At 48.1% G+C, this 25,393-nt stretch overlaps 1 protein-coding gene across 11 annotated transcripts; it reads right to left on the bottom strand.

The window, feature by feature from the left end:
- Nucleotides 1-287: 287 nt before the first annotated feature.
- Nucleotides 288-24,019, bottom strand: Mtmr4 (myotubularin related protein 4). 11 transcript variants are annotated; one of them, XM_087570673.1, is made up of 22 exons: nt 23,956-24,019; nt 23,184-23,312; nt 22,925-23,048; nt 22,797-22,835; nt 21,533-21,741; nt 18,626-18,715; nt 18,181-18,297; nt 17,330-17,412; nt 15,494-15,654; nt 15,283-15,379; nt 14,991-15,104; nt 13,504-13,700; nt 13,166-13,294; nt 12,580-12,691; nt 11,896-12,091; nt 11,481-11,666; nt 11,231-11,401; nt 10,936-11,090; nt 4,236-5,622; nt 3,040-3,150; nt 2,711-2,799; nt 293-2,501 (listed from the first exon to the last, which is right to left on the bottom strand). In XM_087570673.1, exons 5-22 carry the CDS (start codon nt 21,608-21,610, stop codon nt 2,324-2,326), a joined length of 3,651 nt encoding a protein of 1,216 aa, XP_087426799.1. In that variant the 5' UTR covers nt 21,611-21,741; nt 22,797-22,835; nt 22,925-23,048; nt 23,184-23,312; nt 23,956-24,019; the 3' UTR covers nt 293-2,323. The 11 variants fall into 11 exon arrangements, with proteins under 11 accessions (NP_001099297.4, XP_087426799.1, XP_087426805.1 ...); XM_087570679.1 differs by lacking the exon at nt 21,533-21,741; XM_087570670.1 differs by lacking the exon at nt 22,925-23,048 and having other exon boundaries at nt 20,050-21,741.
- Nucleotides 24,020-25,393: the final 1,374 nt, after the last annotated feature.

The following is a 25,393-nucleotide window of genomic DNA, read 5'->3' as shown; positions in this document are numbered from 1 at the left end:
CCAGCTGTGATCTCCCAGACAAGAAAAAAATGAATCTCACTTTTGAAAGGGGACAGAATCTTAACAAAATAAATTCCTTTCGCAACAAACCCGAAATACAGGAGAGGCTGCCAATGAGTACCAGTTTGTTTTGGTTTTGCTAAAACCCAGCCTGGACCTCAAACTCGCCTTAATCCTCCTGCCTCTAGCTCCCAGTGTACAAGGCTAGGAATCTAGTCCAGTGGCGGAATGCTTTATCCGTTAAGCTAGATTCAATCCCAACACCAGTAAGAAAAAGACCCAACAAAGCAGCACTAATATAGAGATTTTATTTGAACTGTATTGAGTTCTTACAGCACATTGCATGTGTATCACAACGCAACTGCACAGTTTGGATATTTGGCCGCATCATGTCACTTACACCCACATCAGCTCTGAAAGGGTGAACGCATCTGAGCCAGAAGCCCAGTCTCTCCAGGCCATGCAATCTGTTCACTGATGGGACAGTCCCTCAAAACAGCCACACAAAGTAGACAGATACAGTCTCCCCGAATGTTCCCGATCCCCCTGAAAACAGAGTGAAGTGCAATGAAAACTGGTAATTAAAAAGCCACTTGGGACTGGCAGTAACATTTAATGATTGAGAAAATGCTTAAAATAATTTTATGTATCAGAGACAAACTGCTTGTCACTCTTTCATTGATCTTAGGAATTTCCCAGACACAAAAATCTCCATTATCCAGCTCCATTAAAATGAGAAGAAAAAATGTGCTAGGTTGACCTAAATATGCCAAAACTTTTTAGGTTACATCCATGGCAAGTATAAAAGGAGCACAGAGGCTTTGCTGTAGAACTGAAGAAAAGGTCAGGAGAAACAATTCCTATTCTAAATGCAGGTTCTGGTTAGTCTGGAATGAAAAAGTGTTTTCTAGAAAGCAACATGACAGTAGCAGGTGAGAAAGACAGCAGCTGCGGCTTTAACAGAGTGGGCAGCGTATCTTCTCTACATTAGTGCAGTAAGGAGAATGTAGCTAGGAAGTCCTATGAGCCAAGGAGACTGTATCTGTCCCAACCACAGAACATGGCTGTATTACTGTATCTTTTGGTTAAGTGCCACTGGTACATAGTAAGATGAAAAACAAAATCTAAATAAAACAGAATAAAGTGTTTGGTCCAAATGGACACATCCTCACTCCCAATTTTGGTATCAAGGCTTTCTTCCTTCTGTTTGGGTTCCATTGTTAAGTGCACAGAAATAGACAGCAGCATTTGTACTGAAACCCTCACATACCAAGTAGCATATGCTAGGAGGTAAAAACCAAATGCTATATTCTACCCTCGAGGTGTCAAGTGTTCAGGATAAGAAGCAGTGTGACCCAGAGGAGGCAGCGGCCAAGGGAAAGACAACATGGGGGAAGTGGGCAGTGGAACAATAAAATCCTTTATTTTCATGCCAGGAGAGGATCAAGGTGTAGCTCCCATGTTAGCACCAGGACAACTAGGAAAAGTCAGGTGCAAAGGGTAGGGCACAATCAGCAGAATTCACAAGGGTAATCTTGCTTTTCCCTTCTCATTCTTCACAGTGCGTACCTCAAGAGCAGCCACTACATAATAGTGACAACTGCCCTCACAGCTCAGAAAACTGATTCTCACAAGACTAAGCATCGCCAGAGTTTTTCTGATTCCAAAAGTGTCTTAATCCTCAGAACTGTCCCTCTGAAACTGAATATTCACTGATGCTAGCCAACGAGCCAGATGAAAAATGCATCCAAACCTCTATTTGCCAAACCAGTCTTTGAACCAAACTCCACAGAAGATAGTGCTAATCAACTAGAGGGAGTGCCTCTAAAGACTGAGCCTTCATGCACAGACACAGAGCACAGAGGTACAGAAGAGAGTTCAACTCAAATAGGATGGGAATTCCTATCTCGTCTACTATGATCTGCTCTTTGCAGGCAGAGATGGGTCCCACTGTGACTTGGGAGTCTGGTTACCAGTTTGCCTTCCTATTGCTGTTTGAGCACTGTGCACCAGGCAGAATTTCTGAATCATCATCTCGGGACCTCCAGGAGAGAGAAGCTGGAGTCACCAACTCAGTGTGAAGCTTCCAGACTCTGGGTCTGGATCAGGACCATTACCCCAAAGTGAGGGTCTCTGTGGTAGAAAAATCTCCTGCCAAATTCAAATTCCTCTGCTCCGGTCACATGGTACCAAGGAGGATTTCTCAAGACGGTATCTTTGAGCTCTGTGTTCATGAGCCATACCAAGGAACCTTCCAGACTACACCTGAAGCAGATCCTCCCTTCAAACCTGCTAAAAATGGACAGATCATCTCCTCTGGCATTCAACTGGAAGCTGTAGCAATGGGTTTCTTCAGATGTTGGCTCATGAGCTCCCTGGCACGAGACACTTGAATGTGCTCGTAACATGAGTTACAGACGAGAACTGGGTCATAGAGTTGCTGATCGGGAATGGGCAGCTTAAGGTGGCAGCATCCAGCACAAAATACGTTCCCACAATTTCTGCCAAAGTACAAAGAGGGAGGAGCTTGTCAGAAATATCCATGTTTTGAGAATGAATAATAGTCTAAAAGGGTATTCATAAATAAAATTATTGGATGTAAACAAAAATACTAAGATATTTCCATTTTCAAATTAATTTAGTTCTATACAAAAACCCTACATTATGAGTAAGAATGAGGAGGTGCAACAAAACAAAAAACCCATCTTACCTGCAATGATGCCTTCGTTTGGCCAACCAGAATTCACAGTCACAGTTATAGCAGTGTGATGCCATATGGTCTGGAACCCAGCGAGTCACCTACCAGAAGGCACAAAGGAAAAGTATAGGTCCATGTCCAAAGAGGACAACAACACTGCGATCCAGAAAGTAGCCCAAGGGAGAATGACCAGGATGGTTTTTATGGCTGGTCACTACTTGCCTACAATGATGGTATTTATCTTGGGGGAGAGTTCAGGCCACAGTACGTCATTCCTCTCTGAGAAAGATAACCCACTGGCTTGCATGAAGTACCCACTACACATCTGCTCACACACATACCTCCGTCTCCTTCTTATCAACAGGTTCCCAGCTTGCTTCTGAAAGGCAGTCCTCACTGTGATCAGAGCCAAAGTCTTCAGTGTCACTGCCATCTGACTCCTTTAAACACGTCTGCAATGTAGGCAAAGACCAACATTACCCCCTTCGTTACTCGCCATTCACAGCCTTCCTTGTTACACCCTAGCTAAGTGTTGGCAAACTGTGGCCCAGAAGCCAAATCTACCCTGTTTTCCTAAATCAAGTTTGACTGGAGCATGGCTATAGTCATTCATTTATATACTCTCTATGGCTGCTTTTGTGTAACAATGGCCACACAATAGCTGTCTTATACGCAGTCTGACCCATACAACCTAGAAAAGTTTACCAAAACTTAGTTCAGTATCTAAAGCATCACCTGAACAGTAAGAAGCTATTGGTTCTGTCTATTCTCTCAGCAGGCAATGGAAGTACTTGAATGGATTGAAGGGAAGTATCCACGAGAACAGCAAAGGGCAAGATAGCTCCTAGAAGCTCCCTGAAGACTACAATGCCAGAGTCTAAAACAGCTAGGACAGTAAAGCCTAGACGTTCTTGCTATCCCTCACCTGGACTGTTTTAAAACATCCCAACCAAGCCAGGAATAGGGACACATGCCTTTAATCCCAACACTTGGGAGGCAGAAGCATCCAGATCTCTGTATAATCAAGACCAGCCTGGTCTACACAGAGAGTTGTAGGACAGATAATGCTACATAGAGGAAGCCTGTCTCGAATAAATAAATAAAAAGCCCTAGCCAGTCACCTAATCTGGGTCTCGCTTGACTCATCAAAAGGTACTCAAGCTGATCCTCCATCAGCTCTTCGTTGTTACTATCGGTCTCCGTTACAATCCCAGCACATAATGTGCCGCCCACGTACACACATTCACGCCCACACACGCCCCACCCCTTTGTTAAGTCACGTCACTGGAGCACCTACTGCCTCCATGCTTTTGAAAAGGCTATTTCCTTCTCACTGTCTACCTGGCTAACTGTCACACATCCTTCAGCACTCAGCCTAAGCAAATCTTCTCAGGAGAGCCTTCCTTGCCTGTCGGTTCCTAACACTCAGAAAAATCGTTGTTTACTCGTCTTTCATCACCATGGGGGTGCCTAACTCAATGACAAACAAAGTACCCAACGAGTGCTAATGGACAGGTGGGACTTGGTGAATACTTACAAAGTCATCCTCATAGTCCATGGGGGGCTCTGCTGGAGGGGCACAGCAGTGACGAATGTCTAGCCTCATCTGAAGCTCTCGAACCTGTCGACGTAGCTGTTCTACCTCTTGCTTGTACCCTGCTTCGATCTGCCGTAACCTATGTTGGATCACATCCGTGGGAAAGGGGAGTCCATCATCATCCAGGTAGAGAGGAGGCACTGGAGAAGGGCAGCTCAGAAGAGAAGGCTTTGTGCTGGAGACTTGCTTTGGATGACTGGAAAACCACATCCGGTTGTTCTTTCCTCCTGGGCCTGTACAGTGTCCATTGGAATGACTAGAGCAGACGGGCGACTTCATCCCTTCTCTCTGAGCCCACTGGCCCCCAAAGCAGGGCGCTGCAGCTCGGATATGCTTATTGCTCGGCCTCTTGCTACAACAGCCATAAGCAAGCAGCCGCCGAGGAGTGGTCTCTCCACTGGGGAATGACGTCATCATCCCTTGGAAGCTGTCCCAGTTTGACCCTAAAAATGAGAACTCACTGATCTGGCTCTGAGAAATTGGCTTTCGGGCCAACTCTAATGGCATTTTCCCAAAGCGAGGATTTTCCACCAACTGCCCATTTTTACTTCCTCTCTTGCCAGCATCTTCCTTCTTATAGATCAGATCCGACACAGAACTAGGCTGTTCCTGGTAGGAGATACCTGCCATAGACCCAGGGGGATCTTGGCTGATGAGGTCAGTATTTGGCTCTTGAAGAGTTTGGCTGGCAGCACTTGGTGGGTTGCAAAGGCTGCCCTGACCGTGATCTGGAGTACACCTGATGGGCACAGCCTGCATGGAGTCTAGATGGGGCTGTTGGGGAGTACCTGTAAAGGAATCCTGGGGAGGCTCCCCAGGAAAATCACAGGCTCCTCCACACTTGCTGGAAACATTGGAGAGTGAGCTGGTAGCTTCCTTCTCTGGACACTGTTCAGGTGGCTTCCCTAAGCCATCAGAAGTCCTACTCTGCTCCTCTCGGGCTGGAGGGCCCGGGGCCAGTGCTTCAGTTTCTTCCAGGACTTTGATCTCAGAGGTGTTCTTCATTTCCCAGGACACAGAAGTATTAAGCAACTTATAACTAAGAGAACAACTTTTGTGACCCTTGAAAGGTTTATTGCTCAAGTAGTCTTTCTGGCTACTGGGCAGAGGAGGAGGAAGGCCCACGTCTCCCACAGTCAGCTGTGGGCTTCCGACTCCAGATTCTATGACTGCCTCTGCTCCTTCAGGATTGCTGTGCCAGGGCTCCAGGCTGACTCTGACCTCCTGACAGTGGTTATTCAGGTTCGGGTCACTGGAAGTACGAGTGAGGGGGCTGCTTGTATCACAGGCAGAAAGAAGATCATCCATGGATCTGGTTTTAGGTAACCTGAAATGGCAAACAGAGAGCCTCCAGGTCAGTAGAGTACACAATTAGGTCATCAGAGCAATATCAAAACTGATGTTGACAAGACATCTAATATTACAAATAACTGAAGTTCACTGGGAGTCTACTCTGCAAAAAGCCTAAGACATACTCATCTTCCAGAATGCTTATCTGCCCCCAGTTCCTGAAGTTGTCAACATACAAAATCATCCAAGACCATCTCAAACACTTTGATGGTTTCCATTGCCTGCCATGCTGATGCACCTATGTAAAATCTGTGGTGGATACTGATTCTGAGGCTTGTATATACAAAGCACATGCTCTGTCACTAAGCTATACCTTTAAGCCTACTGATGATTCTAAATCCACTACTGTAGCCAGTACCACACCTGAACCTCAGACCACTTTCTGTCACAGTCAGACAAAGACTACAGGTTTTGGAGCTAAAAGACATTGGCCTTCACAGTGGTTAACCACCAGAAAATGCATTATTTAACCTCTCCAGTTGTTAATGCTATACCTTAGAGAGATGCCAGAAGGCTTCAGAACTTAGGCAGCTAACTACACACTTATCAGTCACAAACTCATCAAGAAGGCATGACTTCTCAATATACATTTTTTTTTCAGACTTAGTGGCAGTGTGTCCCTCCAATTTCTCAGAACCTCATGGAAACTTCCAGTAGACATCACTCAAAAAACTCAAGAAGCACTCCTATTCACCAAATGGTTGTCCTCATTTCTATTGCAGTACAAAACCTTTAGAGCAATAAAAACCTAGGGAAATTGTCCAGGAAATAGGAGACACATCACTGGGTTCTTCTCAGAAGCTTTACTCAGTTCTCACAAAAAAGCCTTCCCATGCCAAGTTATATAATATAGCTTACTCTAAATACTTACTTTTGATATTTATTATAGTACATATAATATTTTTATATTTGATTTTACTTTTGTGATCAATTGTGTGTGTGTGTAGGCAAACATGTGTGCATGTGTTGACACTGGGAGTCTTCCTCAGTCACTTTCCAACTTATTTGAAACAAGATCTCTCACTGAACCTGAGGCTTGCCAATTTGGCTACACTGGCTGGCCATCGAGCCTCAAGGATCTCCTTCCTGTCTCTGCCCCCAGAGTCAGGATTGCAAGCACAAGGCACAAGCCTCTGCACTTGGCATTTTACACGGAATGAGATCTATCTCATAGCCAGGGTGCACATCTCAGCTTTGGAACTTTCCAACCTAACTTCCCTAACCTCACTTTCCTCATTTGTGGCAGAAAGTTAAAGTGCCTACATCTTAAAGCCACAGTAAGGGTTGAACAAATAATCCCTATCAAAGCACGGTGCTATCAGCGTACTATTTACTTGTTTCTCTCCCTCTAGCAACATTTTGAGGTCAGGCCTGTGTCTCATTTGAATACCCAACACCTAACACAGTAGTAGGCTAGTAATATAAGAAATGAAGAAACAGGCTTTAAGATCATGTCAAGTGTGCACTAGCAGGGTGCCAACTGAATAGACTAGGTCAGTAGAGCTCAACAGTTGGCATACAACAGATTGTGCTTCCAAGGGTCATCCAAAACCTACTGAGAATGGAAGAGGAAGGCCTAAATACCTGTAGTCCCTCTGACCACAATTTTTTTTCTTGGCAGAGCTGGTGATTAAACCCAGTCTCATGCATATGATCACCATTGACTGAACTATATACCCCAGTCCAGGCCCCCATACTTTTAAAAAGTTAAAACTGACTTTGTCTTCTTTTGCCTTATTTTTTATTATAGAAACTTTCAACTATATAGAAGAGCGTGACTCCCATGCACCCTTTGAAATTCAAACAATGGGTTGGAGATTTAGCTCAGTGGTAGCGCACTTGCCTAGCAAGCGCAAGGCCCTGGGTTCAGTCCTCAGCTCCGGAAAAGGAACACGGCAGATGAAATTCAAACAATAACAGTGTGTCAACCTTCATAGCTGCTTCCTATGTGCACCAATAAGGATGGAAAAGACAATAATGCTGGAGGACTCTAGAAGTGAGCTAAGGCAGCCCACATGGTCAGGGAAGGCTACGAAGAAAGCCCAGACCTTGGACTGGGTATAAAACCATTTGTTGGACTTTTAACAGAAGAGGAAAGACAGGGGGATGATACCTTTGGTCTGGGAAGAGGTATAACCAAAGGAAGTCAGGTCAGTTGTTACAGAAACATTTAAATCTTTCATCAGTTAGCCCTCTAGAACTAACTTTCTCCATATGGGCTGCTTTGCAATATACCTCTCTCACCTCTGCTATCAATTGATACTTCAATCCCATCCTCCATGGATCTCTTCTTTCTCTGCAAACTGGATTGTCTTCTCAACCTTTCCTTGGGTACAGATGGTATGAATGTTCTGGACTTAAAACTTTAAGGCTTGTGAGCCTGTCTTTGACTCTGAAGAGACTTTGGATCTTCTGCATTCTGCACTTTTAGTCTCCAACTTTCAACCAACCCCATAGTCTACTGAAAATGTCTCTATTGTATTTCTGAATATATTCCTCTTTTCCAGGAACTTTTTATAAATAAATTACAGATGTGGTTAGTCCTATGCCTCTACCCAGCTCAGTGGTAAGTTCTCCAGATTTCCAATACTAATAGCTCATAATCACTTCCTATGCTATCTTACTACTGACACCTGAATCAAAATTCAGTTGTAGTGATGATTCAGTAGTTATGAGCACTTGCTATTCTTACAAAAGACCTTGGTTTGGTCCCAGCACCTACATGGTAGCTTACTTCAATTCTAGGGTATTTGATACCTTCTTCTGACCTTCTCTGGCACCAGACGCATATGTGACACACAAACATACGTGTAGGCAAAACATTCATACATATAAAATAAAAACAGATCTTTTAAAAAAAATACATATATAAAGTAAGCTCTGCACTGTGGCCTACAGCCTGCAATACCTTGTTTCTTTCTATCCCCTTTTGATACACTTTGACTTCAGTCCCAGCACTCAGGAGGCAGAGGCAGATAGACCTGTGAGTCCCAGGCCAGTCAGGGCTACATAGCAAGGCCCTGTCTCAAAACGACAAAATAATGTCCTTGTCACCCTCTACTAGCCCTCGAGTTACTTTTGTGTTTTGTTTTCTTCAAAACTATCTTTTATATATCTGTTCCTTTGGCCCTTTCTCCCATAAAACCGTTAATATACTCATAATTCCCTTTATCCCAAGCATTTATTTATCCACTTAAATATTTGCTCAAATGCTTCCTAGGGCCCAGGGTGGTGGCGCATACCTGTAATCCTGGCACTTGGGAGACTGAAGCAAAAGCATCAGGAGTTCTGGGCCAGCAATAGCTACACAGAAGACCCTGCCTCAAAAACGAAACCTCACCTGGGACACAAAAACAGCCATAGTTCCTATACAGGCCCTTCATAAAAATTTCCAATGTAAATCAGCCCCAAACGATCCTTTAAAAATTTCTTCATAGTTTTAAGAAAAGGAAAACCACTGAAATCTATCCCATGACAAGGCCTTGGCTCAAAAGAACCTAAAATCAAAATTTTAAGATGGACGAGTTCTTCATTATACCTTATAATATTCAGTCAGGAGACTTCAACTTCAAAAGCTTCAGCTAATAATCAAATATCACTGTTCAAATTTTGGAGCATAGCATGCCTATAATTGCAGTATTTAGAAGACTGATCCAGGGGGGCCTGGAGAGATGGCTCAGCGGTTAAGAGCACTGCTTTCCTGAGTTCAAATTCCAGCAACCACATGGTGGCTCACAGCCATCTGTAACGGGATCTGACGCCCTCTTCTGGTGTGTCTGAACAAAGTGACAGTGTATTCATATGAATTTAAAAAAAAAAAAAAAAAGACTGATTCAGGAGGCTTATGATTTTAAGGCCAGTCACACTGAACAGTGACACAGTGAGACAGTCTTAAATAAAAAATCCTTTGAATGGAGTACTTCTGTTTCCAAAAATTAAAAAAAAATTCTGACAGAAATGCAAGCACAATATAATAAATCAGACACTTTCTACAGCCCCAAGTGAAACTGTGCACTTAAATTGGCTTAGATAGCAAAGAGAATGGGTGTTTTACCATAACTTACTCACATGCAGATGCTCTCTACAACATTCCCTGCAACAATCCTGAAATGATCAGAGCAGGCAGAGAGGAACCCAAGCCTTTAACCACACTGCAGCCATAAGAACAATGAAGGAGGGCTGAGTGTGGGACACTTGCCTTGTATACACAAAATTTGATTTCTGTCATTACAGAAAATAATATGACGAGGGAAATAAAAACAACAAGGTGTCTTTTATGTGTTGTCATGGAGCGACAGCCGGACACAAAATGTGAACCTCCAGAACAGTATACAAAAAGTGGGGAGTTGTTTATAAAAACAAGGTGCCATAAAGGCAGGAGTGGCTGCATCAGTCTTTACAGAGGCTAGCCAGGAGAAACTGCACCTGAGGGCTTGGACTCGTGATGTTTCTAAAGAGATAAACATCTGGATACACGCCTACTAGTGTTAACAGCTTACACCGGTGAGGAAAAGAACCAGGAGGAAGATTTCATTTTCTTTGATAGTGCTTGTCTTTATTTTTTTTAAAGTAACATGGATTACTAGCGTAATTCAAGCCACCAACTCTCTTCCCCTAGATATTCAGCCAGAAGAGAACTTGACAGCCTACTTTAGATTTGGCCTTTTACTGACAGAGAAGTCTATCCCCTACTGGGAAATGTTTCTCTGAGAGTGAAATGCTTCCAGAGGTTACTGCTGGATAGCACCAAGGTGCCTCCTGAGTGTGATTTCCGTATGCCATGTGAAAAAATCCCCAGCATCCCACAGACCTTGCGAAGAGCCCTTTCCCTATAATTCTCCTCTCTTTTGCTCAAGTATCACAGCAGGTGAGAGCAGCACCTAAGAAGGTGGAACAACTTAGTGAAACCTAGAACACAGTGATTCCAGTCTAGCTCCCAGGGCTAGCTTAAGTGACTGAAGGAAGTTGTTTCTAAAAAGTTCATTAAAACAGAAGAAGGGCCAGTGAGATGGCTCAGTGGGAAAGGTGCTTGTCACCAAGCTTAAGGACCAGAGTTCAATCCCCCAAACCCACACTGGGTGGAAAGGTAGAATCAACTCCTGCGAGTTTTCCTAACCTCTACCTGTGTGCTGTGGCCTGTGCAAGCATGCGAGCACACACACACCACACACACCAATAAATACATGTAAACAAACAAGTAAGTAACTTGGAGGTGAAATAGAACAGGAAGCAGTTACTGCTTTCCTTGTTTTTTTTTTTTTTGTTTTGTTTTTTTTTTCTTTCTTCTCACCTGTCCAGAGAACGACCAGAAAATTCCTGGCTCTGAGCCACTGGGGAAAGGTAAAGATCCATATTCTCCTCTCCAAGGGTGCACGGCGATGACGCAGGCAGGTAAACAGCTGTCCAGAGGTGCAGGGCCCGGACGTGACACACGGGATGTAGGACCTGAGGAAGCAGCCGAATGTTATTGTTTTAGGGGAGCCCTTGGTTCATTTTCTTTCCTTGAACAATTGGCTAGAGTTCTTCTCACTGACTCCGCCTCCTCTCCCTGTAGGATTTCCAGCAGGGGAAGGGCGCAGCCTTACCATGTCTGACCCAGGTGTGTAGAGGAAGTTATGGAAGTTCTTGTTGCCAGCTCGCAGGAGTGCCCACACCGAGCATGTCCGTTTATAGATGTTGCGCTTCTCTCGCTCGCAGGGGTTGTTGGCCAGGAATGTGCCGTAGAGGCAGGAGTACGTGTGCTGCACCAGTTTTACCTAGGAAGCCAAGATAAGTGTGAACCTGAGGCCTTCAGGACACCGTTCTCCAACCCCAGCCACAGGCTTTAGGACTCACCAGAAATGCTTCATTGAATTCAAACAGGCAGGGGAACTGCTTAAGCAGCTGATGTACAGAATCAAGCCACTGGAGGAACACCGGACACTGTTCATTTTGGTCCTCTGCATTTTCCTGATGGCCACAGCGATCTCCAAACTTGTGCCCAAAATCCAGCCAATCAGACTCCACTAACACTTGGAAGCCCTGTAAAAAGAGAAGTCTAAACACAGGCAGCTCTGGAAAGGTTTGGGCCCAGATTTCCAGGAGAATGTCCAAAGGTGGGGCTAGCAGCTGTAAAAAAGTCTAACCCTGGAAGAGGACTCAAAGGTACCAAGTTCTCTACTGAAACATTCCCTAGACACTTCCAGAGAGCCCGACACCATCCCTCTTCCCTCACTTATGTTGTTCTTTACAACTAATCCCTTCTTAGTACCTCCAGAGTCCTGTAATACGGATCCAGTAGTATTTTGGCCAGGGCTACAATCTGTGGCGTACGATCCCAGCCATCAGAGCAGTGCACCAGCACAGGCCGGCCTTCCCGATCTACTGTATTGGCTACCAACACAGCCGCTTTTAGCATCACTGACAAGTGCTGTAGCCATTTGGTACTCTCCAGAGCCGACAACCAGCTGTGCAAGAACAGAAAGAAATGGAATCACTGTGGTTCTGGGGCTACCACAGGTCTCTGCCCCCTCAGCCAGCTCTATCCGACAAAAGCCCCAGTAAGGGCGGGAACCAAGAGTTTAACTCATGACCTTTCTGCCACGAAATATCTGACAGAGAGGTAGGGAAATGCGTCACAGAGAGGTGAGAGCTTCTTAGAATCAGAAGAGGAACTGGGAAGGGAAGTGTCACATGCTTTCTTAGCCATGTTTCTCCCAGGTCTCTGTTCTCTCTGTAGGACAAGGATCCAGAAAAAAAGAATCTGATGGCCTACGACCATGCCAAAGCCATTCAAGGAGTGAGTGGCAGTGCTCTTGGAAGTGGTGCACTGCCCAACTCTGCTCAGACACTGAAGTCCTTAATCTTCCCATCTCCCTTCCAAATCCTCTATGAATGCGCAGTACTGGCTAAGGCACAAAAGTGGCAGCCATGGACTCTCAAAGAGAGCACCTACTTGCTGGGATCTGGCATCTGGCTACACACAGCCCGGAGGTACTGGAAGCTGTTCCGGATGGCATGGATGTTGGCCATTCCCATAAACACGACCTCACAGTTCGGATAGTATTCTGTAGACGGGAGGAAAGGGGAGCATACAATCATGTCCTGGAAACAGCCACTCATGACAAGAACAATCCCAGTGGACAAGAGAGCTTCCCTGGCAGGACAGAACACTCCAGGATAAGCAACACCAAATCCAAATCGCCCTTTTACCTCTGGAGACTCAAGAGCCACTACTCAAGCAGTAAATGTAATCCCGAGGCAGCAGCACTAGGGTTAACAATATAAACTCTCAACAAACGGTAGCTGCTCTGGGCCAACAATCTTCTTTAAGAGCTAAGACTCTGACAGCCTTTCAAGGTGTGAATTGTCCTCATTTTACAGATGAGAAAATAAAATTAGGAGGGAACTTATACTTCATAACCATGGCTCCTAAGTGGCAGAACCCTGGATCCAAGCAGGTTTGTTTGGCTCTTTCAAACACTCAGGCTGCCCCAGGCCCCCGACCCCAGAGTGACTGTGACACTGAGTGATCACAATACCTTCACATTCACAGCCTCCACCCTTGGCCCGGTTGGCCACTGCTGCTGTGTAGGACCGTGCATCCAGGATCAGCAGTTTTTGGGGGGCTGCTGTGCTCTCTACCCCAGAGCATGCAGTCAGAGAAGAATCTAAATACAGAGCAGGAAGAGAAGTCTCAGGGTCAGCTCGGCAGTGGCCCAGCCTTGGAGCACTCAGATCTCCACCTCCCAGGAGGCAGGGACCCACGCTCTGTTTTATCACCTTTTCCTGTGGTTTCACTGGGGACTTCCTAGGAGCCATCAAGGATGGGAGGGGAGGGGAGCTAGCACTAAGGGCACTAGCACCACCCCCGCCTTACCGAAATCCGTGTCACATGCCTCGCTGGCATCATTAGTCCCAGCACTGAGGGAGCCCCCACTGGCCCTGGTCCCTGGGTCTAAGGCGCAGGCTTTGGCAATGGACGTGACGAGGTATTCATCATCAGCATTGCGCCAGCCCCACCAGCTGATCTCAGGCTGGCTGCAGCGGGCAATGGCAGCCCCGTTGCGCAGGTGTCTGACAAAACAGAAGAAACCATAATGCCCTTGGTATTCCCAGCCTCCAGAAGCCTACTGCAGAGACCTCATGGGGCCAGAACAAGGTCTCCAGAGCCAGCAAGGGCTACCAGCATATCTAGGTCATGAAAATAGCAACCCAAAGCCTTAACATCTCTAGACCACTTTATAGTTTACAAAGTGCTATTCACACACATTCTTCTGAAATGGCTCCTATATTCCCACTGTGACCTTGACTCATCAGATCTGCACAGTACCTGTTCCAAAATGCACCAAGAGACCAGCCTGAGTCAAGAGTGCAAACCACACTAACCCTCATGGTTACAACAACTACCTGTCTCAGTTTATGTAGCATTTGTTTAGCTCTGGCTGGCCCAGAGCACACTAGGTAGACCAGGCTAGCCTCAAATTCAGAGATTCCCCCTGCCTCTGCCTCACACTGCTAGGACTGAAAGTGTGCACAACCACATTCTGCTTATTTATGTACACTCTTATCTAGGAATTGGCCGACTTTCCACTAAAAGAAAACAGCCCAAATTTCTAGCTTTGTAAGTCACAACCAGTCTCTGCCATGTACTAATAAACAGCCGTAACAAAATATGCAGACACGCGTGGAACTCCAGCACCCTAGAGGGCGGCAAGAGAATGGCTAATAGAAAGGCCTACTGAGGCCTTACTCCAGAAATAGGGTATAGGCCTGACTAGGTCTTCAGGCCAGCTTGCCAACCTCTTAGTAAATGCAATCTCTCTCTCTCTCTCTTTCTCTCTCTCTCTCTCTCTCTCTCTCTCTCTCCTCTTAGTAAATGCAATCTCTCTCTCTCTCTCTCTCTCTCTCTCTCTCTCTCTCTCTCTCTCTCTCATACACACACACACACACACACACACACACACACCAAAAACAACAGACAAAAAACCAATTTCACTAAAGCTTTATCTTTGGGAGTAAAATCTGAGATTGTGCCTAAGGTTCTAGTAGTAGTGGCAGTGGCAGTGGCAGTGGCAGTAGTAGTTTTTATGTATGTTAGTGTTTTGCATAGACATATATGTGTCTGTGTGTCCCTGTGGAGGCCAGAAGGGAGTGTCAGATCTCCTGGCGTTACAGATGGTTGTGACCTGCTGTGGGTGCTGGTAACTGAACCCAGGTCCTCTGCAAAAGCAGCAAACACTCTTAACCACTGAACCATCCATCCCTCCAGCCCTGAAGATTCTTATCTACAGTAATTCTTGTCACTTCCCTACAAGGTGCCACCCTTTCCATTGACTGCCTACTCCCCATCCCACCCCGCCTCACCTGTACACCACAACAGGGATGCGCTTCCAAGAGCGGAAAGAAGCCACATTCTCCAGCTCTTTATCTGTGATCCACACAGGAACCAGCAGCTTCTGGGGGTAGCTAGGGCACAGCCTGAGAAAAGATGGGGGAGGGTGTCCTGATCTCAATCTGGAATAATGATCCTAGGCTTTGCAACAATAGGGACAATTTGAGCCCTCCGCCCTCGTGGACCCAGAAGCTGGACATGCTACATCTCACTGAAACATAAAGTCTGGGTGTTTTGCACCCAGCCCTGCACCCTTGTAATTACTTGTAATTGCTGTTGATATGCGAGACTCTCCAGACATTCTGCAGGTCAAAACCCATCCTTGCGAGCTCGGCCTCCTGTCGACATCGGATGTGCTCTCCTGCAACACAGTCCCCAGCCTGTCAGCTTCCCACAACACCAACACCCAGGGGTAAAGGTGGCTGAGAGCCATAGGCTAACAAGCAGATCCCCCTAGAAAATGGCCTGGCCTCACCTGGCTGACACAGGTGGGTATGCTGATCCTCCTCAGTCAGCCCCAGGCACCAGGCATGGTAGGCAAAGGCAAAGAGATCCTCGGGCTTGGCAGGTCTTGCTGTGGCCCGGCTTAGCCTTGAGAGCCACTCTTGGCACTGCTTGAAAGTGGAGAAGTGGCACCTGCCAGGCAAGAAGCCACAGTCTTGGGTGAGGCAAGGGGTAGACAGGCCATGGGGTTAAGAGTCAAAAACACAGCTTAAAAAAGGCTAAGAAAGAAAGGAAGCTGCAGAGCAGGAGGTAAGGAAGAATGACTCTGGGGGGAGTAGAGGGGACACTGGCACTGGCACCTAAGAGTTGTCTCTTGTGACGATTCTTTTTTTTTTTTTTTCTTTTTCCGGAGCTGGGGACCGAACCCAGGGCCTTGCACTTGCTAGGCAAGCGCTCTACCGCTGAGCTAAATCCGCAACCCCTCTTGTGACGATTCTTATGGCCATCCTACCAGCCAGTGCTACCTCCTTTGAGGCACACGTCCCGCTCCCAGCAATCTTACCTCCTTGTTTTTTCTCCTTGGCAAGATAATGTCTTTTCTGCCTAGCCACACCCTACTGATGTTTTAAGACAGTTTCAGTCCCACCTCTTCCTTGAAGCCTTTCCTAGCTTACTCCTCAGTCTCTCCTCTCTTGACTTCTAATGTGCCTGGAGTGTGGAGGGGATCTGGGCAGCACAGGCGTGCCTTAAGCAACTCGACATTCTTTTTCACAAAGGAAAAGAGCAAAGGGGTTATCACAGTCCACCAGAGACCTGGCCTTCTAAGCACCTCCCCATCCTCCCAGTCCCTTTTCTCTCATAACCAATTTACAGCAAACACTGTCTACACCCAGAATCTGAAAGGATCCTCGGCATGGCCTCTTACCTGCGTTAACTACAGCAGCTTCCTGCCTAGCTGCTCAGCGCCAGCCTTGGCTTCTGTCCCTATTTTCTTCTACTTGGTTCCAAAGTAGCAGCCAGAATGGGCCCATAAAGCATTAATCACATCACGTCACATCACATCACAGCTTTGCTTAAAACCCTCCAGAGATTTCTCAGATCTCTCAAAATCAAGGCCAAGGCCAGTCACTGCGACCTCTGCCCTCTTGCCTCACATTCCACTCCCCTCACCCATATGTACTCTTCCAGCCACACGAGCTGCACTTTGCCATTCTTCTGCTATGCAGGCACGGGCACACACCTACTTCAGAACCTTTGCACTCCTCATAGCCCTTCAGCACACCTTTCCCTCAGATACCAGCTTGGTCACGTTCCTCAGATCCTGACTCCAGCCACCCTTTATCTCCAGTCAGCTGGTTAAAGCTAGTCCAGTCACCCTTTATCTCCAGTCAGCTGGTTAAAGCTAGAACCTGCTAAAACTTTTCTTGATTTTACTTTGAATTTTACACTTATCATTTAAAGTATTTCCCGTATTTACTGCAGAGCCTCCCCGCTGGAGTATAGGCTCCTTTAGGGCAGGAGTTTTTGTCTGTGAGTTCTTGGATGGAGCTGCAGTACATAAACTGTGGTGCAAATTGCTCAATAAACTGACATAACTTACGTGAGAGCACTGTGCTTAACACTAACCCAGGGGCTCATACTCATTACCTCAAGTAGTCCTCACAATGGCTCCATCCCCATTTTAGTTCAAGTCAAAATGGGTTAGCAAAGTGACCTCCCGACTAAGAACAGAGAAGTGAGATGTCACTTTTCCCCCAATAGGGAACGGAAAGTGGAGTTGGTCCTCTTACTCCAAGGGTACCCTACAGCAGAGAGGTCTGCACAAGATGAGAGTCAGAGAACAAGAACAAGGCCCCCCCGTGCTCACCTCACCACTTTAGAGTCCTTGCAGGCAATGTGCAACTGAAACATATCACGGCTTTCCACACTGTCAATCATACGGAGGGGCACCTGCAGAGGAAGAGCAAAGTGAGGTCCAGGGGCCCCCAGCCTGAGAGGTGTCGAGCCAATGAAGGGAAGGAAGCCAGCATCTACTGAGGGTCTGCTAGGGCATGGTGACCCTACCGGGTGCTTCCCATGTCACCAGTTAATACCATAAGAATCCTGAAGGCAGGAGATTTTATTCAATAAGGAGGACATCATCACTTGTCCAAGGTAACACAGAGTGACAGTGCAAGAAAAAGGGTCACATCTGCCTGGCTCTTCTAATAGATAATGCCACTGTGGCTCAAAGGTTAGGAGCACTGGCTGCTCTTGCAGAGGATCTAGGTTTAGTTCCCAGCACCCACATGCTTGTCACAACCTCTTGTAACTTCAGTTTAGTCATCTGGTCTCCTCAGGCAAAGGCACGAATATGGTACATAGACAGACAGACAGATAGACACTAACAAACATACAATCAGAATAAACAAGCTAGGCAGGGGTTCACACACCTTTAGTTCCAGCACTGGGGAGACAGAGGTAGGTAAATCTCTGAGTTTGAGGCCAGCCTGGTCTACAGGGGGGAGTGCCAGGACAACCAAGGCTACACAGAGAAACCCTGTCCTAAGAGACAGGTAAACCTGTACACAGAGGAATGAGATAAGAAATACCGAGGCCAATGGGAAGGGAATCCCAACTATTTTTCAAGTCATAATCTGGTCAAGCACTGGAACAATACCACTTTGAAGTACATGAGGACTTTGACTTTGGTGTGAGGAAAATAAGACAAGAACTTACGTTGATGACAGAGTCTTTGAACTTGATATGCAGCCGGTAGTTGGAGATTGCAATGAGGGCATCAGCTGCCCGGCCCAGGAATTCCACTCCCTCACCCTGTAGCACTGTGAAGGGTACCTGAAAAAGGTCAGAGAAGCCCTCAGCCCACAAGACAGTCTCTCCCTTGTTTTTCTCTGCAGCCCTGTTCTTTAGCAGACCCTGAGGAAAAGGGAGATGATGCAGGAGTCAAGTCAGGACGCTGGTCATCTGCTGTCCAGGAAAACTGCCTCTCCCCTTCCCTAAGGCCAAAGGCACATAATGCACAGACTGACGAACACAGGAGCCCACTCCCTTCAGAGGCCCAGGAGGAAGCCGGGGCTCTGGTATATCCTCTAAAGATTTGAAAGTCTGGAACACAAACTGGGCAGGAAGCCCCTCCCACCATGAGCATCCTGTTCCTCCTTACCTGAAGATTTTCCTCCTCCTTCACCAGTTCCTTGGGGGGGAACAGATCCTTGGCTTGGATGTACTCCAGGCTGGGGGGGCCCTCCTCACCCTGCAGGGAGGCCATAACCTTGAGTTTGCCACCCGACCTGGCTCCTCTCACTCTCCTCCTCTACCAACAAACCCACCAACACCTTCCTTTGTGTTTAACGATTCTGGCTCCTAGAGGAGGGAAGGAAGACCTGGCTTGGCAGGAGAAAGGGTGAAATAAAGTGGTACTCAGGGAAAAGTGAGCTAAGCCAAGAAGGAACTGAGAATTTGCTCCATTTAAAGAGACTTCTCCTTTGAACCAAAACTGCAAAAACCCAAGGAAGGAAGGGAACTAAGAAAGACTCCTATCAGAATAAGACAAGAGCAGGACTGGGAAAGAGACACCTGAGGCACAGGAGCCAGCTGTGGTAGCTGGATAGAGAGAAAGGAAATCAGGCCCTTCTAGCCTCTCGAGCATCAACCTGGTGGGTGGAGACAAAGAGGAGGAGGTTGGGGGGATTCGGTCCCATGCCTCTAGAGGGCCTTTGTGAATGCCTTCAAAAAGGAAGACGTGTTTTGGAGCTGAGCTGATCTTCCCATTGGGCTCTCGATGCTGATAAGCCCCCACTACCTGTCAAGCAACCTGCCCCGCCTGCTGATCTGAGGGGAATTCCTAAGGAATACCCATAGCTAGCTGAAGTCACTCTGCTCCCAAACACCAAGAGAGAAGAAAAGAGAGAATCCATGCTCAGGGAGGAAGCAGGAGACCCAAGGACAGCCAGGGGAGAGAGAAGGCCTGGCAGACACCTACGGGGGAGGGGGGGGCACGACATCTGAGAGGACAGATGGGGGAAGCTGGGAAGGAGCATTAGCCAGGGGGAGGAGGGGAAGACTGGGGATGATTCAGAGATACAGAACCCTGCAGAGGCAAGGAAGATGGAGAAAAGAGGCTGTCTGGGGGACAGTCAAGGAGAAAAGACTGGTATGTCAGGTGAACGATGGAGTATGTGTGGGAGAGGGGACTGGAGACCTAGAGACAGCTCACAAACATCTAAGCTTCTCTTTCAGCCCCATAACATCCCACACAGCCTACTAGGCACATCCTACATCCCCAAGCAAGGATATGGCGGGTGGGACCAAGATGGAGAGGAGGAGGTAATGGGATGTACCCCTGCAGGGCGGGGCCTGGAAATCTGCAGTCAAGGGCAGTGACTGCAGAGTCAGAAAGAATCACAGAATTTGCATCCCCAGTACCCGCTTTCTTGAAGCAAGTCAGAGAAAAGAGCTAACCCACTTCCCCTGTCCCTAAGGTTTGGGGTCATGCCGGGGTCTTTGGGCAGGACTGTGGGTACAGCGTGCGTTGGGTGCTCCCCCAACCCCCGCCCCAGGCCCTGGCAGGACAGGCCTGGCACTTACGAAGCAGCTAAGCATGGAGCAGGAGACGCGGGCGGTCAGGCTCATGGTCGCGGGCTGTCTGGACCAGCGCACATGTCCCGGGAGCCGCTGCGCTGCCCGCCAGCCCCGGACGCCCGCTGCATCCCGGCTGCGGGGCCCGCCTGATGCAGCTGCGGCCAGAAGCGAGCACCCTGGCGCCAGGACCCAGCCTCTGCTCCCGCGCGCCTCTCCCCTCCTCTCCACAATGGAGCGGGCCCGGCTCCGCCCTCCGGCAAGAGCGAGGAAGGGAGGGGAGCTCAGCGACAAGAGAGCCCAGGACGCCGCCAGGGAGGTGGAGGCGAAGGCGGAGGCAGAGAGGCTCCCGGGCCCCGCCCGCCGCCCTAGCTCCTCCCCACCCCGCAAACCCTGGGCGGCGGGGGAGACAACCATCACCACCACCACCACCCCTCCTGGGAACTCTAGGGACATTCTAGAGTGGGACCGGGGACCGCCCCAGGACTGCTCAGAAAGGAGAAGCAAGTCCGCCCACACCTTTTTATTTCCCATCTTTCCAGGTGTGCTACCCGACACCCTGCTTGTCACACATTTCCCACTCTCTTCCCTTCTCCCAGAGTACTCTCTAAGCTTGCTCAGATCCCAGACGGAGCGCTCTCCCCATGTTCTTCACAGCCCCCAGCCTTCCTATTTCCCTCCGAAACCACGGCCCACCACGCTCCATTCATCTGCCTCCCTGCTTTCACTAAACTTCTTTTGTCCTCTTAAAAAGAATATTGGTCTGGTGTTATCTTAGCGGTCATTCCACACTTCTGTAAGGGAAACCCTTGGAATTTTTTATTCCACCATGCCCCCTCCAAGCCCTCCTAAATTCTATCTCTCCCTTGATTCACACCACCTGATCGAAAAGAAAATCCTTTGGAAGAACTTCTTAGTCTAAGAGAAGAACTGGGATTATGGGCCACTCGAGTTACAGAAAACAACAACAATAACAAAACCCAGAAGTAGAGCAATCAATGGTGTTGGGTAGGGAGCCAAGGAGTAAGTAGTGAGTGATAAGCAGCTTAGTGTTTCCAAAAGTAACAGAAAGCTTACTAGAACTCTTACACTTCCCGCACCTGGTAACTTTCACAAACCAGGGCTTTTGTTTTAAGGCCTTGGGATGAATTTTTAATCAAGTACTTACAATAATGGCCAGCAGTGTCAAACATTACCCTAACTCTCCAAGAATGAAGGGAGATCCTGTTTCCGCAGGTGAGACTTTAGGCTTAGAGAGAAACTGTGCAGTTCTCCTAAGTAGTGGTGCTAAGAAGGAGACTCACTGTGAAGCACACACTGTTCTTGGTGCACCACCAAAACCGAAAAGGGGATGAGCTAGAAGTCCAAGGGAGCAGGGTCAGTGGTAGGCTCTCTGAAAAGAGCCTGGGCTAGTGCACACGTCACAGATATGTGTGGGTCTCCACAGGACGGGGAAAAGGAGGGAATCCGCCCACTGACTGAATTCACTGACCTGTGAGCCCTGAAAGGAACTGGAGAGATACAAAGGATGGTTCTTGTCTGGAGAGGGCTTCAGGCGTGTCTTTCTCATCTTACTGCCCTCCGACTAGGACAGAGACGGCCCACCCCCACTGACATTCAGGGCACCTTCAGAATGCTGTCCTGGTAGACATTCAGTCAGTTGTCGCCTGCAGTGGCTTAATAGACAGCAACACCTGGGGACTGGAAGAGGCCTACAGTTTGGGTGGAATCATTCCTGGGACAGCACCAACAATATATTCATGCGACCCGGCTGAGGTTCAGGGATCTGATTTTTTTTTTTTTTCCTTTTAAGACACGGGGTCTTGGAGCTGGAGAGATGGCTCAGCGGTTAAGAGCACCCACTGCTCTTCCAGAAGTCCTGAGTTCAATTCCCAGCAACCACATGGTGGCTCACAACCATCTGTAATGGGATCTGATGCCCTCTTGTGGTGTGTCTGAAGACAGCTACAGTGCACTCGTATACATACAATAAATAAACATAAAAAAAAAAAAAAAAGAAAACATGGGGTCTTTTCTGGAACTCACTACATAGACTTGGCTGAGAATCACCTGACTCTGTCCCTAAGAGATGTGATCAAAAGGCTGTGCCACCACGCCCTGAAGTTCAGGAATCTCAGATAGAAAGACTAGTTTTCTTTTTTCTTTTCTTTTCTTTTTTTTTTTTTTTTTTTCTCAGAGCTGAGGACCAAACCCAGGGCCTAGCAAGCATTTTACCACTAAGCTAAATCCCCAACCCCAAGACTAGTTTTCTTACACCAGAAAATGCATAGTTTTAACCAGGGATCAAAGAAAAGTAAGAGGAGACAGAGCAGTTCGTTAGTGTAAGAAGGAATGACCCAACACGGAGAAAAACTACAATGTCCTGAGTGCTATTTGGTGCCTGGTTTTTTTTTTTCAATCCTAAGAAACCATAGCTCAGTGTTAGAGTACTTGCCTATCAAGCACAAGGCCCCACACTGCATTCACCTGCAATCCTAACACTTAGGAGACGGAGGCACAAGTCAAGGCTGGCAGGGCTACATTTCTAGTACGAGGCTAACGAAGACTTTACAGTAAAAACCTGTCTCAAAACACCACCGCCCACCAGAAAGAAAAAGTAACAGGGCAAATGCGCCTGTTTAGGAAGTGAACAGAGTATCCCGGAGCACTGAGGCCAAGAGAGGTGGGACAGCTTCACTGAGACAGACTGCAAGATACATAGACACATAGTGGTATGAGGGGAAAGGAGTACTCACCATTCTACCTTGGCGAGGGTCCTGGCTGCCTGCTCGTCACTAAAGGAGACAGAACACAAGAGGAAAGTGTGCTGATCATTAACATCACCAGAGAATCAATAAATGTCACACACGGGTCTACCCCTGACCTTCTCTGCAACTCATTTTCCTCCATCACAGAGGATCCAGCCTCTCAGTAAGTCATCACACCAGTCAGGCAATGGAAGAAGCAACAAGTGAGACTGCCCGGTGAGAATTCCACCACAAAAGTTCCTGAGCAGAAATAAGTATCATCCAAGCTTACTCAGCAGAACCCAAGCGTTCTGATTCCCACTCCAAACCCTGCTCTTTACAAAAGAGAAGAAATGCCAACTCTGAAGAGACAAAGACTGCCCAACTGGGACTCACTTTTGGCCCTGGTAGGGGCATGAATCCACAGGGCTGTTCGGCCATTCTCTGAGTCTAGGAGTAGCACCCACCTGACCTGTTACTGGGGGCAGAGTCCAGAGCAGAGGACAAGAGGGAGAGGACCACAACCTGTGATAAAAGAGCAGCAGGGTTGGCCCGGTCCCGCTGAGCATACTTGAGACCAAGTAGGTGAAGGTTAGAGGGAGGAGGCCACACAACAGGAGCAGAATTAGGCCAATCCGGCCTGGAATCAACATCTGTCAAATGGGTCGAATTAACAAGGATTTCAAGTAAGGCCTCCTAGGCCCACTTAGGGAGCCAGGTCTGAGTTTCACTGACACTCCATGTTTGGTATGCTCGAGGGGTGTGCAGCAGAGTCCCACAGGAGGCTGCGGCGATTAAAGCCTCCATTGTGATCCTACCAACCTTCCCTCCCTCACGGGGGAGCCCGCAAGCGGCCAGCCGGAGGTGCTGCCTCACGGCTCACTGGCACGCAGCCTGAGAAACAAGAGAGAGGAAAGGAGCGACCAGGACCAGGCCTAGGAGGCCCGGGGTTTTCACAGTTAGGGACTCTGGTCTTGGGGTGGGGGGTGGGGGAGGACGCGCTAGGCAGGGAGGAGATCCAGGTGCCCAGGTTTTAGGGGCGGGGCTAAAGGTTCGGAGGCGGAGCCCCAAATGACAGAGGGCGGGACTCAGGAGAGCCGGCGAGGGCCGGGCAGGACTTGGTCGTTGTGGTTCCCAGGCTGGCAGTGCACGGGGTACAGTGACTCACCCAGGCGGCGTTCGCCCGACCCTCCAAAGCCGCGCTCTCACCACTTCCGTCTCCCGCAGCAGCTGAGGCCGCGCAGCTCGAACCCCACCACGGTCCCTTCTCCCCAACCAATCGTATCTCCAGCCTCTACCCGCCCTGGCCAATAGCCACGCGAAGTCCCGCCCTGCCCTACCACGCAGCCGCCGCCCTCACTCTCCACGCTGCTCACTGGCCCAGTGGGCAGACGCCCTCTCAGCCTGTAACCTATCCGGCACCCAGAGACCGGACGGTACCTGGAGGGAGGAGGCTTGGCGCCAGAGAGCAGACGCGACCAATAGGAAATCACAGCGCGTCCCTCTGGCAACCAATAGGAGAGGAGTAAGAGGGGTCGCAGACTACGGCTCCGGGGGCAGGAAGTACGGCGGCCTGTCGCCTACTGGTAGCGCAATTGGAGGGCGGGACATTGCGGGGGAATGTTAGCAGTCACTTCCGGTGACGACCCCGCCCTAGTGGTAGTTCTCAAGTGACCTCGCGGTGGCCCCGCGATTTAATCCAGTCGTGTTTCTGTTTCGCTGCAGTAATGCGATAATGGAAGGGCAGCTTGCAGGCTAGGAAAGGGGAAGGTCCCTTCCCATCTTTTCAGTTCCATCACTCTCGTGCTTCATCCCCTGGTCTATGGAAAAGAAAATACTTCTGGAATTTTTTTTTTAAGTCTGCGAAAGAGAAGAGTTGAGTTCGCGGACTGCTGAAGCTTGAAATGGAAAACTTGAAAGACCTTCCAAGAAGGCCTATGTAAAGCAGCTCTCGGACGGGCAGCGCTGGCGTTTCCCTTGGCGTAACTGGACTGGATCTTACGACCTACAATTGTTAACGACCGACCTTGCCGTCCTTCGAGACCTGCATTGGCCGCCAATCCTGAGTCTTTCAGCCAAAAGAGAAAAACTGGATCTGACTGCCATTAGCTAGCTGCGGCTTCCTAGTCTGTAAGAGGGTAGAGGAACAAGACCGAAGCGCCCTCCACCGGGACTGAAATCACCAGTAACGCTGGAGGTCTCGTGATCCGCGCCCCTACTAACTAAACAGAAATGGAAAAGATTCCGATTCTCGACAGATAGTGTAGGTTCTGGAGTGGGTCTCAGCGCTCAAACACCAGGCTAGTGTCCTTAGATCTTAGTTTATGAAGCACTGGAACTTTTAGTACAGTTTCTAAGTCACAGGAAACAGATACCTCGCCTGAGTTCACTGTTTCAGTTCCAGGATCTAGAACCGGGGTCTAACCTAGCAAAGGCTTGATACTGACTCTCCTTGGGGACTATGCTGTTTTGTCTCGTTTTTTCCTATGTCCCAGCACTTTAATTACAGGACTGTCAGCATTTGTTCAGTGCTCTACCAAAAACTTCATGGAATTTAGAGCTTAATTCTGCATATCTATTTACCCAAATCTGGGGAAAACCGGAAG

Source organism: Rattus norvegicus, chromosome 10 (assembly GCF_021556685.1).
Source record: "Rattus norvegicus strain SHRSP/BbbUtx chromosome 10, alternate assembly SHRSP_T2T, whole genome shotgun sequence".
Lineage (NCBI taxonomy): Eukaryota > Metazoa > Chordata > Mammalia > Rodentia > Muridae > Rattus > Rattus norvegicus.
This window is presented reverse-complemented; position numbering and strand designations above follow the sequence as displayed.